The 18311-nt window shown below is 40.6% G+C and overlaps 1 protein-coding gene across 3 annotated transcripts in view; it reads left to right on the forward strand.

Moving 5' to 3' along the window:
* Positions 1-18311, forward strand: part of OLFM3 (olfactomedin 3) — a 250479-nt gene that overhangs the window by 149173 nt on the left and 82995 nt on the right. Inside the window, exon 1 of one of the 3 annotated variants that reach the window (XM_070746447.1) lies at positions 11818-12122. The exons of the other annotated variants lie outside the window; for them this stretch is intronic. Within the exon in view, the coding sequence (XP_070602548.1) occupies positions 11952-12122 (171 nt within the window). The 5' untranslated portion in view covers positions 11818-11951. Of the gene's footprint in view, positions 1-11817; positions 12123-18311 lie in introns of those variants that run through there. 3 annotated transcript variants of the gene reach the window in all.

Below are 18311 nucleotides of genomic sequence, written 5' to 3' on the forward strand. Positions count from 1 at the left end.
AATTACATTTAAAGTGAGTACACACACCATCTGTTTTATTGGAGGATATATTGGGGGGGTGGGGTTTAGCTGCATGTCAAGCTACACAGAGACTAACGTGTAGTAAGAATAGAACAACTAGATAGTAATATGCAGGTAGTCCTTGCAAGAGTTTGTTTAGTGGCCAAAGTTGCAACAGCATTGAAAAAGTGACATGATAGTTTTTCACATTTAGGATGGTTGGAGTATCCCCATGATCATATGATCAAAAGTCATATGTTTGGCAACTGATTCATATTTATGGGGACATCTTTTGTCACCTGAGTAGGGAAGCCAGATTCACTTAACAATCATCTTACTAATTTAAGATCTTCAATGATTCACTTAACAGCTATGGCAAGAAAAGTCTGAAATTACAACAGCATTGAAGTTACATCAGTAGGGATGTTTCTCTGCCCTCTAATTCTTGCTCTACTTTATGGTTGGGTTTCCACATACTGTATATTGGGCTAAAATATGATTGAACAGTTTGCAATTTCATTGCGGGACTATGACCTACATTATGCGTTTGTTGTGTCCTTCCAGGGAAAATTGGGTTGAATAACAGTTGATTTAGTCAAGGAAAGTAAGTAATTTGTGTGAATACAGTTTGTGAATCTTACCTGCCTAGTGAGCTGCTGACTTAACCATTTCTCCTTCCTAATAATGAATCAGAGTCCTTATAACTTCCCAAAGAGAGAGTTATGTGAATAATACTTATGCACAGATACAATATGAAATGATTATCTTACTCTTTGCTGAATTTCCATTAGATTAATCATTGGCAATGGCAGACGTGGCCTACCAGTTTGGTTTTGTGGTTAAGAAGCAGGTTAAAAACTAGAAGACTGAGAGTTCTAGTTACGCCTTAGATGTGAAAGACAGTCGGGGAACTTTGTGCCAATCACACTCTCTCAGCCTATGACGTCAAAGTTGGGTGAAAGCAGGGGTGGGCTACTGCCCGGATTGGGGGGAGGGACACAGTGGGGTAGTGAAAATGGAGCTCTACCCCAGAGTACTCAATTTGCACTGAAAGATGTTAAAAGAAAATGCAGGGCGTCCTACATAAGCCACACCCACAGTGTGGTAGTAAAAATTTTGGTAGCCCTTCACTGGTGAAAAGCCAGTCAATCAATTCCTTTTTTGACCAATGGATCAATACTTGCTTCATCTAGGTCAGGGGTGTTAAACTGGAGGGCCATGGATCAGATGCGTAATGTTGTGCCCACCCCAGATTCGCGAAGAGAAAAGAACATTGCGATACATCACATGACAACAACATGACGCTGTGAGTTTGACATCTATGATCTATGGGTAAAAAGCAAACCCTGCCCTTATAGGAAAACGCTAGGATGAAAAAGAAGCAGTGGCCTACCAACAGTTTAAGTTTAAGTTTAAGTTTAATCAGATTTGTATGCCGCCCCTCTCCGCAGACTCAGGGCTGCTCACAGCAATAACAATACAATGTAAAACAAATCTAATATTTAAGTTAATTTAAAAAACACCACAAATTAAAACCAATCATACATACTAGCGTACCATGCATAAATTTTATAAGCCTAGGGGGAGGGAACATGTCAATTCCCCCATGCCTGACGACAGAGGTGGGTTTTAAGGAGCTTATGAAAGGCTAGGAGGGTGGGGGCAACTCTGATATCTGGGGGGAGTTGGCTCCAAAGGGTCGGGGCTGCCACAGAGAAGGCTCTTCCCCTGGGTCCCGCCAACCGACATTGTTTAGTTGACGGGACCCGGAGAAGGCCCACTCTGTGGGACCTAACTGGTCGCTGGGATTCATGCGGCAGAAGGCGGTCCCGGAGATATTCTGGTCCAGTGTCATAATCAACACTTTGAATTGTGACCGGAAACTGATCGGCAACCAATGCAGACTGCGGAGTGTTGGTGTGACATGGGCATATTTAGGAAAGCCCATGATAGCTCTTGCAGCTGCATTCTGCACGATCTGAAGTTTCCGAACACTTTTCAAAGGTAGCCCCATGTAGAGAGCATTACAGTAGTCGAGCCTCGTCGTGATGAGGGCATGAGTGACTGTGAGCAGTGACTCCCGGTCCAAATAGGGCCGCAACTGGTGCACCTGGCGAACCTGGGCAAACGCCCCCCTCGCCACAGCTGAAAGATGTTTCTCTAATGTGAGCTGGTTAGTGACTCCCCCCCCAGGGTGATGGTCGGACAGATGGAATTGTCCTTGGGCGGCAAAACCCACAGCCACTCCGTCTTATCTGGGTTGACCTTGAGTCTGTTGACACCCATCCAGACCCCAACAGCCTCCAGGCACCGGCACATCACTTCTACTGCTTCACTGACTGGACAAGGGGTGGACATGTAAAGCTGGGTATCATCTGCATACTGATGATACCTCACCCCATGCCCTTGGATGATCTCACCCAGCGGTTTCATGTAGATATTAAATAGTAGGGGGGAGAGGATCGACCCCTGAGGCACCCCACAAGGGAGTAACCTAGAGGTCGACCTCTGACCCCCCCGACAGCGACCGACCAGAGAGGTAGGAAGAGAACCACTGAAGGACAGTGCCTCCCACTCCCAACCCCTCCAGCCGGTGCAGAAGGATACCATGGTCGATTGTATCGAAAGCCGCTGAAAGCCAGCAATATCACTTTTCCATTAGTTAGGCAGGCACCAGAAAGCTTGGCTTAGAAGCCCCAACTAATCTGTACTTAAGAGGTACATCCTGTGGTAGATAAGTTCCTTGGCAACAGTATTGGAAAACAATTTCTATTGATTTCTTTCATTTCTTTTTTTCTTTTTTCAATAGGCCACAGTCTACAATTCTGGAATCCCCTGGTAGTCTAAACAAATCTATTTGTGCTTAGCTTCTAAGCACAGACATTTTGTACATCCAACTTTAATCTGCCAATAAAAAGATTCGGCTACTGTAATATTTCTCTCTGTGATATGGAGACGTGTGTATTTAGGGACCTCATGCAGTTGTGGCTTTAAATGGTAAAGTATTCAGTTAGGATTCCTCCCTTCTGCAATCCAAATGGGATTGAGAAAAAATTTCAATCTCATCTCTTTATGTGAACTAGACCAGAGAGATAATTGAGAAAGTGGCTATATGTCAACTGCAGTAAGATGCTATATGGTTAACAGAAGCTAGAGTTCACTATGATCAATCTAAGATGCATAATTTTTACTCACTGACTTGAAAAGCATATTTTATGATATAGAAATCTCAACATTCCCATGGTAGTATGTTAGATCAGAATCTTATTTTACATAGATTTATGCTATTCACTCCTTGCTCATATTGCTTGCCAGTAAGCTATAGATTCCAAAAAGAATTTTATTCCCCTTCATTTGCTAGTGCACTAGAACTTACTCACTTTTTAAAGACATACTTTAGGGAATAGTTCAATCTTCAGCAAAATAATACCAGGAATTTTCCAGGGAGGGTTTAATATAAGGAAGGCTGAAGCTCACTCATAAAATTATGTAGAAAATCACAGTACTGTATGTTTGAAAGAGGCATTGATCAACTTCTGTAATCTTGGTTAAATCAAATAATTTGAGTTATGTAGAGAGAGTCAAAGATTGGCTAATGTTTAGGAGCTCAAATGCAGGTTATAGAACAGCTGTTATGTAAGAATACCTCTCACCATGTGAGTTTGAAAAAAAGGGATATTGACAAACTCCTAAAACCTCAGTTTATCAGGCATTGTTGGCTTTTTCAAAGCAGTATAGAATTCTTGGGAACAGACATGCCATTCCGGAAAGAGATCTGAATAGCAATGTACAAGTTTTTATTCCTAGCTATATACGTATGATTTTGATATAGTTTCCTGTGTCCATCAAAGTACATCTCTGTCCAAACTACACATTTCATTCAAGCCTCAGACAGATGGTACATCTTCATCAAAGGAAAGGCTATCAAATATTATTGATACTTGCTGGCTTATGATGTATGTGCAAGAACAGAGGCATTCACTATTTGATATTGAAGCTTAACAGGAAAACCAGAAAAGGAAATTAAAAGGAATGAGCACAGTACAGATTAACTGGGAACAGACTCCAATTGCTTAAACTCTGAATTAGTCTATTTCCTGAGAAGGAGATATAGAACCATTCATTCATTCATCTAGGTATCTGGAAATTGAATGAAACTATTCCATTTAATTCAGTGAATTTATAGAAGTCATTATTTTATCCAGTGACTCCATCATGAGTGTGATGCCTAATCCCTTCCTCTCTTTCAGATGTGATTCAAATTCTAACAACTTCCTGTCTGCATACAGTTTTCCATTTTGTAGATATGATTATAATGACATTGGCTAAAAATTGTGGGTAGAGTAGGGGAGAACTATCTTTCATGGCCTTAATATATGCACTGATGAGGACTGGAGCAAAAAATAAAAGTTTGCAGTTTCCCTCTTGAATGCAATGGGGAAAAAAAAGATTTCCAGTCCATGATTAAAATGCAACTTGACTTCTGTTAAGAAAAACCAAGACCAAGGGCTAATTCATTTCATTATATGATTGTTCACTGCCCAGAGTCACTTGGTTTGCGATGAATAGCTGTACAAATTGAATAAATAAATAAATGTCTATAATTAGTAATCTCTTTCCTGTGGTGATAATCTTTTGGGATTTTAAAGAGCACAAAAAAGAAAAGGAGTTGAAAAATGCTTAGACATGGATTAAATTCACTTTTTGCCTTGTTCATATGTCACCTGCTTGTTCATGGCATCTAACACTGTACAAACTTAGCCGTTGAATTTAATAAGCATGTGTCACTTGCCCTTTTCCAATTGTGTCAACCTTATCACAGAATGTACTGGTTTTTAATGTTTCTTTAGTAGGAGTTACTGATGACCTACAGCAGAAGTCCCCATCTTTATTTATTCCGCAGATCACCGGAGCAGTTTCAGTGGTTTTGGCAGCAGGGGGAGGGAGAATGGCATTATGGGTGCAACCTAAATCCTGAGCATGCACAAGTGAATCCCCTGCTGGGATTCCCCTCCTGTCGCTTTGGGGAGAGCACTTGTTCTCAATGGGCTGTGGTCAGGGATGTGGGGGCTCCTGACTTTCAGAAGAGTTTGAAATTTGAAATGGAAGTACAGTGATACCTCATCTTACGAACCTAATTGGCTCCAGGACAAGGTTTGTAAGGTGAAAAGTTTGTAAGACAAAACAATGTTTCCCATAGAAATCAGTGGAAAAGTGATTAATGCGTGCAAGGCCAAAATGCACCCCTTTTGCCAGCCAAAGCACCCTGTTGTTGCACTGCTGGGATTCCCCTGAGGCTCCCCTCCATGGGAAACCCCACCTCCGGACTTCCGTGTTTTTGTGATGCTGCGATTTCGCTGAGGCTCCCCTCGCTGGGAAACCCCACCTCCAGACTTCCGTTGCCAGCGAAGAACCTGTTTTTGTGCTGCTGGGATTCCCCTGCAGCATTGCAAAAACACAGAAGTCCGGAGGTGGTGTTTCCCATGTAGGGGAGCCTCAAGGGAATCCCAGCAGCACAAAAATGGGCGCTTTGCTGGCAACAGAAGTCCGGAGGCAGGGCATCCCAGTGGCGGCGGCTTGGGTTTGTAAGGTGAAAATAGTTTGGAAGAAGAGGCAAAAAAATCTTAAACCCCGGGTTTGTATTTCAAAAAGTTTACATGATGAGGGGTTTGTAATATGAGTATATCACAGAATGTTGGACATAATATGAAGCAGTGGCAAAAATGTGTGGTTAAAAGGATTGGAATGTATATTGCTATAACCTAAAAGAGAACTATTATAAAAGATTCAGCTATTGTTGGTGTATAACTCCAGAAAGATTGTCTAGAATGTATAAAGGTACTTCAAATTTATTGTTGGAAATGTGGATACCATGAAGGGTTATTTTATCATGTCTAGTGGATTCAAATCAAAGAAATGGAGCACCTCCCTTATGATACCAGGTTGCAACGCTTTGGTCTCTTCAGCCTTGAAAGACGGCGTTTAAGGGGTGACTTGATCGAAGTTTATAAAATCATGCATGGGATAGATGGATAGAGAAAAATTATTTTCTCTATCACACAATACTAGGACAAGGGGACACTCCCTAAAGCTCATAGGTAAGAAAGTGAGGACAAATCAAGGGAAATATTTCTTCACCCAGAGGGTCGTTGGTTTATGGAATTCACTTCCAGAAGAGGTCGTGACAGCTGTCAGCCTTGATAGCTTCAAGGCAGGATTAGACAGATTAATGGATGCCAAGTGTGTCGGTGGTTATTGAAACGGATGTCCATGTGCTGCCTCTATGTTGGTTGAAGCAGGCAGGATTCCCTTGAGTACCATTTGTTGGGGGTCAGGGGAAAGAGAGGGTCTTGCCTTCTCTTTCTGCTCAAGATCCCCATGGACAATTGGTGGGCCACTGTGTGACACAGAATGCTGGACTCGATAGGCTTTGGCCTGATTCAGCATGGCTCTTCTTATGTTCTTATGTTCTAAATACATACAAAGAATTTTAATGATCAACATTAAACTGGAACAGGGATTAGGGCATAGCCAATTAGAAAAGAACTATGGAAGAATATTCTGCTGCAAGACAATTAATTATACACTCAAATGACTCTGAAATACCTACAGTGTTGATGAAGATGATAGAACTAGTAGAAGTTCTTTAATTAGAGAAAGATCAACAACTAAATTTAATAGTGACTGGAAACCTCTTATGTACTTTTTGCTAAAAAAAGAAAACAAAATAAAAACAAAGTTACGATTTATTAAAACTAGAAAGGGCAGCTTATTGAAAGAAGGAAATTATGATGTAACCTTATAATAAAATATAAATGCATTTTAAACTGTTATTTAAAAAATTAGAAGCTGCTTCTTTTATAATCTTTTCTTTTTTTCTTTTTCTATTTTGTTATTTATTTCACCATTATTTCTTATTTTCTTTCTTTTTTAATATTTGTATTATTTTTAACTTCAATAAAAATTATATTTTAAAAATCCAAATATGAGATTAAGGAAGAATGATTCCTGATGTGCTAACAAGAATTTCTCATAAACAAGTCAAGATTAAGTGTCTCTTCTCTTAAAGGAAAACAGATTGACCACAAAGATCTGCTGAACTAGTAGTACAATTATTTCTTCCTAAAATGGTAGCTTAATTTACCAAGTGACCTGGAAGCGAGGTAGTTTCCTTAAGGTTGTATGGATAACATAAATACCTCCAAAACCACCTACATGTTCCAACATGCCAATGTAAACAGAATAGTTAACTGGTTGGTTGGTTGGTTGGTTGGTTTGTTTCTAGGCCACTTAACTCCAAGTTCTCTTGAGTAGTCATTCAAGCATATACAAACATTAAAAATAAATAAAAGATAAAACATAACAGGCTACATCATTCAAAAGTAACACCAAGTAACTCTTTTCCTTCCCAAGGCCTAGGAAAGTGCCCCTCCTAGTGCTCTTTTAAGGGCTAATAAATAGTGATGGGCGAACCAAATTTTGCGGTGTTTGGTATTCCAAACACGACCCTGAAATTTTTTGAAATTTTGGGCAAAGTTTGGGGTCGCGTTCGGCGTTCGGTTGCCTCGGCTGGCCAGGAAGTGACGTCTCCGTGACGCCAAAGCCCCACCCCCAGAATCCCATCGTGGGGAGGCTGGGGGAGTGGGGGGGATTCCCCTCGGCTTGCCACCGCCCCCTACCCTTTGACATTGGAAGGAGGATGGGCAGGCGCAGTGTGTGTGGGGAGCGTTTCTCCGTTGGGAAAGTAAGACGGTGGCAAGTTTCTCAGTGCGTTAATGCCACCGCCGAGGTGGTCCCCGCCGAGAAACTTGACACCATCTTACTTTCCCAACAGAGAAACGCTCCCCAAACACACCGCGCACGCCCATCCTCCTTCCAATGTCAAAGGGGAGGGGTACGGTGGCAGGCATAGGGGAATCCCCCACCACTACTCCCCCAGCCTCCACACCGAAAGCCAGGAAGTGATGTCTCTGTGACGTCAAAGCCCCAGCGGGGACCACATCGTAAAAATAAACATGTATATACATTTATTTATATGCCGCCCAATCTCAAAGAGACTCAGGGTGGTTTACAACAATAGAATAAAACAAATAAGAACAATAAAAACAGTAAAAAAAACCAAACTGCATTATACACTCATACACACATGCATGTCAAACAAATCATAATTTGGCCGTGAGTCATGTTACTCTCACAGCCCCCAGGCCTGCTGGCAAATCCAGGTCTTCAAGGTCTTTTGGGAGGCCAGTAGGGTGGGAGCAGTATGGTTATCATGGGGTAGTTGGTTCCAATGAGCTGGAGCTGCCACAGAAAAGGCCCTCCCCCAGGGGCCCACCAACTTGCACTGTTTAGTTTATAGTCCATATAACTACTACTGTCACTCAAGGCAAGGACCTCTGGCAAAACTGCCAGATGCTATGAGTCCAAAAGCACATTCTTGATTATGAACTAGACCCCAAAGAGGTAGGGTAACCCTGTTCAAGCCTAGAAATGAAAGAGTCCCAGTGTCAAAAGGGTCAAACCACCATAGGTGCTCAGTATTACTAGTGAGGGAATCTTAATTTGTTCCTCCCCGTCGAAAAGCTTCAGGCAGTGGAATATCATGTTAGCAGCATAGCGGGCAGTCATGTATTGCTCTGTAAATTGCTTAAAGAGTGCTGTAAAGCACTATGAAGTATAATTGTTATTGCTGTTGCTAAGTAGAAATAGAAATGCGCTGATTGATTGTCAACCTGTCTCCGAACGCAATTCAAGGTGTTGGTTATTACCTTTGAAGCCCTAAATGGCTCAGGGCCAGACAATTTACAGGACCGCCTCTTCCCTCATTCCTCGCTGTGGCCAGTAAGAGTTGGCCTTCTCCAGGTCCTCTCCGCCAACCAATGTCGGTTGGCATTACCTCAGGGAAGAGCCTTCTCTGCGGTAGCTCCGACCCTTTGGAACCACTGCCTCCAGAGATCCGCATTATCTCCACTATACCGGTCTTCCGGAATGCCGTTAAGACCTGGCTTTTCCGGCAGGCCTAGAATTAGGCTGATTGCAAGTATGTATGTTTTTATATTATTGTTATTATTGATTCTTATTATTAGATTTTTAACTATTTAACTATTTTAATTATTAGATTTTAAGTTTTTATTGTTATTGTATTTATTCCAATTGTTAGACACTCAGAGACCGTTTGGAGTGAGCGGTGTATAAATACAATAAATAAATAAGTAAGTAAGTAAGTAAGTACGGAAGGAAGGAAGGAAGGAAGGAAAGGAGAGAAAGGAAGAGAGAGAGAAAGGAAGGAAAGAAAGAAAGAAAGAAAGAAGGAGAGAGAAAAAGTGCTATAACTGGGGATCATCAACATGGAACAGACAGATGACCTTCCTCAACATCCTCTGTTACTTGTTAAATGGGATGACTGAGAGTGTGGAACCCTGAGACAACCCACAAATCTGGGGCAGCAGGCTCACCTCCCAACCTCCCGCCAACACTGACTGGCCCCTACCATGGAGAAAGGAAGAGAACCACTGTAATACGATACCTTCCATTACCTGCAGTCAATCCAGAAGGATACCATGATATTGAAAGCTGTTGAGAAATTAGGGCACATCCAGATGATTGCAATACCTTCTCCCAGCTTGATCCACAAGTGAAAAGTCTGAGGCTATATGAACAGCAACCTCCACACCATCCAGATATATTGCTTACCACTTTCATGATCCTGGAGTTTCTCATGGTTTAAATTGCTATCATTTTTTTCCCTAGATAATTTGTTGCATCATGAGCCATCATGTCATATTATAAGAAAGTGGTGTTTTATTTGTGATACTTTACAAAGCAGTGTAGGCAAAATAAATAAATAAATAAAGTTACATCTCGACAATTGTAATCTGAATGTCTCCACAGAAGCAAAAAAAAAAAAAGGTACAGTGAGGCAATCAGTAGAAAAGCAATTTCAGGTGCAATAGTCTTCATATTGACTCTAAGCAAGAGTCTTTTAGAGTTGTGGTTGGAACAATTTGGTGTCCTAATTGTTGTTAGTCATATGAAAATGAAACAAAACAAAACCCATAGATGTATGTGATCTTCCTGGAAATTTCTGCATACACAGGTGGCGCAGTGGGTAGAGTGCAGTACTGCAGGCCACTAAAGCTGACTGCTAGATCTGCAGGTCAGCAGTTCAAATCTCATCACTGGCTCAAGGTTGACTCAGCCTTCCATCCTTCTGAGATGGGTAAAATGAGGACCTGGATTGTGGAGGCAATAGGCTGGCTCTGTTTTTTAAAAAGTGCTATTGCTAACTTGTTGTAAGCCACCCTGAGTCTAAGGAGAAGGGCGGCATAAAAAAAATCGAATAAATAAATAAAATAAATAAATGATTCCTGGCTTTAAAATTAGTAGAGATAGGAGAGGCAAGCCTACTCCTTTCTAACTCTCTGAATTGTGATCCCTTGTGCATTATGGGCTATGATGTAGTGAGTAGCATGACTATCCATGCTGACTTAGAAGCAAATCCCATGGAATCCAGCAGGGCTTCTTCTAACCCACACATCAATTTGCAGTTTTCATTCACACGAAGCTTTGTGACTTTATACGACTTCAACAACAGAATGGACAATGCCTGGAATATACTACCACTACTCTGTGGTTTCTTCATCAAATCCCCAAAACTTTAACCTTAGACTTTCTACTGTTGACCTCACCCCATTCCTAAGAGGTCTGTAAGGGGTGTGCATAAGTGCACCAACATGCCTATTGTCCCTGTCCTAATGTTCCCATGTACTCATAACCATCACATGGTTATACTTTTACTGTAAACTTATATATGCTTGAAAAAATAATAAATAAAAATAAAATAAAATAAACTTGTTGACAATGGCAACAACATCACTGGTGAGACCACATTTGGAATACTGTGTTCAGTTCTGGAGACCTCACCTACAAAAAGATATTGATAAAATTGAACAGGTCCAAAGACGGGCTACAAGAATGGTGGAAGGTCTTAAGCATAAAACTTATCAGGAAAGACTTAATGAACTCAATCTGTATAGTCTGGAGGAGAGAAGGGAAAGGGGGGGGACATGATCAAAACATTTAAATATGTTAAAGGGTTAAATAAGGTTCAGGGGAGAAGTGTTTTTAATAGGAAAGTGAACACAAGAAGAAGGGGGCACAATCTGAGGTTAGCTGGGGAAAAGATTAGAAGTAACGTGAGAAAATATTATTTTACTGAAAGAATAGTAGATGCTTGGAACAAACTTCCAGCAGATGTGGTTGGTAAATGTGGATTGTTACATGCTGTTTTTATCATTGTTGTTAGCCGGCCGAGTCTATGGAGAGGGGCGGCATACAAATCCAATCAAACAATCAATAAATAAATAAATAAATAAATAAATAAATCCACAGTAACTGAATTTAAACATGCCTGGGATAAACATATATCCATCCTAAGATAAAATACAGGAATATATAAGGGCAGACTAGATGGACCATGAGGTCTTTTTCTGCCATCAGTCTTCTATGTTTCTATCAAGACATTCATGGCCTTATCCCTACTTAACAAATGCCCACAGATGTTCTCCATGAAGTCTGTTCTCTAACCACCTGCTAAATGTAGCAGGTTGACTTTGTTATCTCTGGCCTTGGACCACTGCCTCATTAGCCAGCAAGCTGCCCACTCCTGGTGAAGTGACCGTCTGTTCTCCTCCCCATATTCTTTTCTTGCCGCCCAGGCAAAAACTATTATTATGAGCATTAAAGGCTTTTGTGCCTGTGACCAGCCTGCCTTGCTATGTGGTACAAAGAGAGGAGGCTTCAACGCCAGTGCTTGGAGGAGGAGGGAGGGGAAAGAAGCAGCTTGGATGTGCATTTTGGAAGATGATTAAATCTAGGGAGGCTGAACCCTTTACATGCCATGGATGTTGTGAGTTGCAGGCACGCCTCTTTCTCTGCCAGTCTACTCTAGGATGGTAATCACTCACTATGAAAACTCATTAGCTTCCACAGCAATGAGTCCTTCGCTGCTCAAGCTGGGTGCTGTGCTTAGTACCATGGCTATGATTTCTAACTGGATGTCCCAAACGCTCCCGTCACTGGTAGGACTGAATACCACCAGACTGTCCACTTTTAACAAGCTAGTAAGTAACTTCATTCTCTGGAGAGTTTTTGTGGGCTTGAGAGGGAAGGGAAGGGAAGAGACATTTTGCTAGGGCTTTTCTTTAAAGTGACCCAGAGACTGTGATTATAATTTTGCATGCTTCTAGTAGGAACCTTCCTTCTCCCTTCCTTTCTTTCAAGTTATTAATGCATGTTGCAACTTATAGATTTACGTGCTGGAAAGAACATTTGCCAACTGGATACAGAATGGTTTTTTTTTTAAAAAAAAAAAGCTTTCTAAAATATTTGTCTAAGGCACGGGTATTTGTACAAGTCTTAAAACACCAAAGGCATTCTTGTTTGTTCGCTTTCCACTTTCTGCATTGTGATTTCCAAAAAGCCTTGCTGTGATTATACAAAATAAGCATGATTAAAACTTGAGCTGTTCTGCTTCCTTTTCTTACAAAACTGTTGCACACTGCAGGATGGCTGCCTTTTTCTTGCTTTGTTTTCAACACAGTCTTTGGGATGTCCCAGAGCAAAAAGCGAGACTTTTAGAGTTTTCCAGAGGAGAAAGAAAGAAAGAAAGAAAGGAGGGAGGAAAAGAAAGAAGGAAGGAAGGAAAAGAAAGAAAGGAAAGAAGGAAGGAAAGAAAGAAAGAAAGAAAGAAAGAAAGAAAGAAAGAAAGAAAGAAAGCTTTATGACAAAAAGAAAACACTCTTGCAAACCATTTGATTAGGGCAGCATGCCAAATTAGTGGTTGTTATTGGCTAAAGATGTCCACTGACTTTTCAGGATGGATTCCATTATGTGTACTGTTGCTGAAGTGTAGTACGATGCTTGCCAAAAAGTCTTGTTTGGTACTAAAGAAGCAAGCCTCTCTGTCTGTGGTCTTAATAGCTGTCTTAATAGCTGGATAAAATGGGTGAATTCTTTGCCATATCATTTGCTGAAACGGAGCTAATGAAAGTTTGACGAGGAGGCACTTAACTGAATTTTCCTGCTCCAAAGGTTCCTCCTTACCTGTACTCTTTTCATTGTGATTGCAATCAAATATCAGGTTAAGAGCAGCTCAGGGCTAAATAGCAGTTGGAAACTAAACACGTGATCTAATTTACTAATCAATATGGAATTTGTTCATTGCCTGCGGGCAGGAAACAAGAATGGAATCATGATTTTTAGTGCTTTTCATTTGAACCATTCATTTTGCTCTATTGTGAAGTCCTTCTGCGCAGACCATTGAATTAAGAATAGTTATATTTCAGAATAGTTATCAGAAATGCCGTTATTTCTTTATATTTATCAGAAAGGAAGTTAACATCAGCCAGTTTTTGTAACTTCTGTGGCCCTCTCTGAAAAATTTGGAGTTCATTGAATACCCAAAGGACCTCAAAGGATTCTTCTTAGTTCACATAGAATGAGCTAATGCAGTCCTATAGGTCATAGTGGAGTCATATCTGAGAAGGACAATTCAGCATTATTAGCACTTTCTTTTTCTTTTCTTTTTTTCCATAGAACTATTGGTAAAAGTTACACGTTGACCCCAAAACTTTGTATTTGTATTCTGTATTATTCCAGAAACCTGTGTGATTTTTGTAATATCTGGGGAAATCTGCACTCTGATGTTTTCTTGGCCACAAATCTCATCAGCTCCTTTTGAGCGCTGGACTCATCCTACAGCATAAGAGTAGAATATTTATTAGCCTTTAGAATATTTTTAACTAGGTAGGCTAGATCAGGAAACAATTCTATAGGAGTTGGCCTTTATTCAGAGTGATTATAATAACAGAATCTTCCAGGTCTTATTCTATTGTACACCCCTCCCTCCTATACCTATGTAAATTGAGGAGTTGATTAAGTTATTTTTGCATTGTTTTGGAGATATGTTTTTCCCTTGTCGCTTTTGTAAGAGATCTCACTTATCTCTTTCAAAGTTACCTTCCTTACTCTCTATATCACCTTACCCTAACTCGCTGAAAGAAAGATAGAATGGAAAGTAAAGCATAAAATAAGGCCATCTGAATTTCCCAAAAATATATTGCTAGCCTTATTGGGAAATGCCAGAAACAAGAGAGAAATGCTAAACATATAGAGAGAAAATGCATAACAATGTTCACATATTATGACTGATTGATAGGTAGATAAAGCAAGCATAGAATAACCTTTTGAGAATGGCAGCTGTGGGGAATGCTTGTGCTTCCCATATCTTAGTAAAAAAAAAAAAGATAGAGAGATTCAGGCAGGACATCCCAGAAGTAATAAATCAGTCATCAAAATAAATGTCAGTCACCGCAATATTATTATTTATCTTCTGCTCATGCATAGTTATTAAATTTCTAAAAAATAAAAAAATGATTTATTACCAAATGTTGACTATCCTATTGCTTGTGTGCGTGAGAAGGAGAGAGAGAAAGGCATATGGTTACTGCCGAATCCTAATTTCTGAGCAGGCCGCCAAATCCAGTAGAGATCTTATTTTCCCCTACCTTCTTCAAATCCTATAAAACTCTTTGATAGACCCTTCACCCATACCTATGTAAATGGGGTGGGCGGGGGATTGTTTTTCATGCTTTCTCCTTCTTATGGAGATATGAAAGTCAAAATAAATTGATGTACAATCCTTTCTGTGGCAAGAAATATCCATCTGGTTCAGTTCCAAAGGCACTGGAGACAAAGTGGAGGCTGGAAGCTGATTAGAAAGATGGTTTAATGATGAAGCAGAACCACAGGGTGGTTCTGGGCAGCTGACTACATGGAGTTGAGAGTAGTGGGTTATACTTTCTCTTGGGCTTTGCATTTCAGCTTCCTGTTCCTGTGTAACACCATGTATTCTATTGGCTGTTTTTCAGATTTCCATAGGATCATGCAGGGGTTATGTAGGGGTCATAGCAGGCTCTATAGGCAAAGTACAAGTCCTAGGTATTTGTCTGAGCTACATTTGGTTGAGGTTTGGGGTGATGTTATGCTCCTAAAGAGTGTTGTGGCTATTGTGGCTTAAAAGCTTCTTCTATGTTGGATCTTGGGTGAGGGTATTTGCCTATAAATAGAACTATCTATCCCTTTATCTCTTAAGTGCTGACATCTGCTGTAGGCTATTATTCAATTCAATTCAATTTCTTAGATTTGTATGCCACCCCTCTCCGAAGACTATTATGAAAAAGAGAGGACTGCTTTCTCCCTCTAAAAACATGGTTCCCCATTTCTCATTGAGGGCAATACAATATTCTGCCTTTTTAATATTTCTCAAAGTATTTCATTCTTCCGGGAAAGGGATGGGTGCTAATTTTCTACATTTGCTTTTCTACTTGCCCTGCAGCATCACTCAGCCGATTTGATAAAATGTTGGCTTGCTGAAGCTACACCCACATCCCAGTCAAACTAAAAGCAAAAGATGGAGAAACGTTTGTATTCTTCCAGTATAAACCTTCATAAAAACGTTGACCTCATTGCCTCTCTTCATAAAAGCAGGACTTAATACTTACTTGTCTTGTTTTTCTCAGATATGTTGTATGAATTTATCTTCTTCCTTTTCTCCAACTTTGTTTGTACTAAACCTGAAAAGTACTACCATAGCTAACAAGCAGGAACAACTATGACTAGTTAAACTTTAGTGGACCCATATGTCCCATTGAGCTCTCCAGAAAAGAAACAGCTTCTATTCTTCCATTCTCTTTGTTGTTTCCCATTCAACATCTCTTTATCTCCACTAGGAATAAATCCTCAAAGCGAAAGGGACAGCCCAGTGGTGGAATCCTACTAGTATGCCCCGGTTTGGGTGTACCGGTAGCAGTGGCCGCCAATGGTTAGGAGAACCGGTAGCGGCAGCAGTACAAGGCTCTGCCCACCCACCCAGACATCGCCATTTTCTTGTTTTTAATTCTCTGTGCATGCACAAAGCCTTCTGTGCATGTATAGAGGGTGAAAAAGCACGTGCAATGGTGGCACGCACATATGTACTTTGGAACTGGTAGGGACAGTAAGTAGATTTCACCACTGGGGCAGCCCCTAAAATTCCTCAAAATCTTCCACCAAATTATAGTGTGTTAGGCAACAGGAAGAAATGGTTGAATGTATTCATTTATTTGTATCCTGCCTTTATTATTTTACAAATAATTCAATGTGGCAAACATTTTCAACATGTGAATATTCCTTCTCCTATTTCTCCCTCAAACACAATTCTGTGAGGTGAGTTGGGCTGAGAGAGTGAGACTAACCCAAGGTTAACCCAATTGAATTTCATGGCTGGGGCAGGACGTGAACTCATGATCTCCCACTTTGTAATCTGGTGCCTTACCCACTAGACCAAACTGGCTGTCATCATGTGGCCCGCAAACCAGGGGTGAAATCCAGCAGGTTTTGATAGGTTCTGCAGAACTGTAGCAGAAATTTTGAATAGTTTGGAGAACCGCTAATGAAAATTTTGAGTAGTTTGAAGAACTGGCAAATACCATCTCTGGCTGGCCCCAGAGTTGGGTGGGAATGGAGCTTTTGCAATATCCTTCCCACAAGAATAGGCTGGGAATGTGGATTTTGCAGTATCCTTCCTCTGCCACGCCCACCAAGCCACACCCACAGAATTGGTAGTAAAAAAGTTGGATTTCACCACTGCCACAAACTATCTAAAATAAAACGGAAATTAAAATAAAGCCCAGCTTCATTTTTGTCTTGACTCCACCTACTTTTAAAAAATGTAGCGCTTTAACCTACTATTCACAAGCATTGTAAAAGCAGTTGTGATCTAAATGTTGCAGTTTGCCAACTTATATTCCTGATAGAGCGGGCCTTTTTTTGAAAATTCTAAAGTAAGCTTCAAAAATTACTTGAGACCATTCAAATATTTTAGAATTAAGCTTTGTCATTCTTACCTGACAAGTTCAATATCAAAGAACAGTGGGATATATAGTACAGAACAACTGAGATTGCCAGTTACCACTACTCTTAAGGACAGTAGTAGCATCTCACAAGTAGATATTACAACAAAAAGAGAAATGATGGGATTTATATTTCTCTCTCTTTGCTTTCAGAACCCTTTTAAGAGGGATCAGAAAGAAAACCCATTGTTTCTGCATAGTCCCCTTCCTCTAATTCTTTTCATCAGCTCGAGCTGAAGTTACCATTAAAATTTACTCTGAATCTAGGCCAAAGCTTTGGAAAAGAAAAGTGAGATTCGACAGCCTCCAAATTTTTCTCCAATCAAAATCTAAGTCCAAGAATCCCTAACACCTTCCTTCCTTTCAAACCAGTAGTAGGTTCTAAAATCTGTTGCTACTGGCTCGCGTGTATGCACAACTCTTCTGCACATGAGCAGAAGTGTCCCAGGTGGGTGGGCGGAGCGTTCTGGGTGGGTGGGTGGAGCATCCCGCCACTGGCACTACCAGTTCACAGAACCGGGCCAAACTGGGAGCAACCCACCACTGTTTCAAACCTACATTCCCTTCAAATGTTCCCCTAGACTTCCTTTCCCCTCCTGTTCCTTTGGCTTGCTAATTTTGGCTTCTAATATTTAATGTATCAAAAAGAAAGTTCCCCCTCCATTTCATGTAGAGTGAAATTCTGTGTTTTACTGAGGGTAGCCAGGCAGTCTTTTAACTTTGCAGAAAGAATTTTTTACTTTAAATCTTCCTTGATATTCCCCACCACCACCATCTCTTATTCAAATCTGCCAGCAGTAGATATGACAGTGGGAGATATTGTTACAGCCCAAGTGCGTGTTCTGAACCAATTTTCCTAGGAAGAGAAGCCCATCTAAAAATCAGAGAGCTGTGGGAAACAGTGTCAAACCAGGCTCTGAAGCACTGGAACTTAAATATAGCCTGATACTTTCAATCACTTAAACCTGGGATCCCAATCCCAAAAAGCTTTTCTATGGAAATGCTTCATTTTAAATATGCACCAGAGGTATGGAAAAGCTATTTGAAAAGATCTTGCGGTGATTACTCTTAAGAATAGAACAAATCTGGTATGCAAACACTTGAGGACCTAGTGTGGCATTGTTCCTGAATGGTTTTTTGTTTAAGTTTGAAAAGAGTCGCGTATGATTCTCCTCTTTACTTTAATCTCTTTTCTTGCCTTCCTCATTAAACCAATTTAGATTATAAAGCCACACTTTTCTCAATTTGCACATGCAATCCCACATAAAGCATACTTTTCTAGGCAGGACCTTGTATTTCTCTTGAGGTTTTAATACTCTAGCTCCTATCATCTCTAACCATTGGCTCTGCTGGTAGACC

The sequence above is a fragment of the Erythrolamprus reginae genome, chromosome 3, assembly GCF_031021105.1.
Source record: "Erythrolamprus reginae isolate rEryReg1 chromosome 3, rEryReg1.hap1, whole genome shotgun sequence".
In the NCBI taxonomy this organism is placed as follows: domain Eukaryota; kingdom Metazoa; phylum Chordata; class Lepidosauria; order Squamata; family Dipsadidae; genus Erythrolamprus; species Erythrolamprus reginae.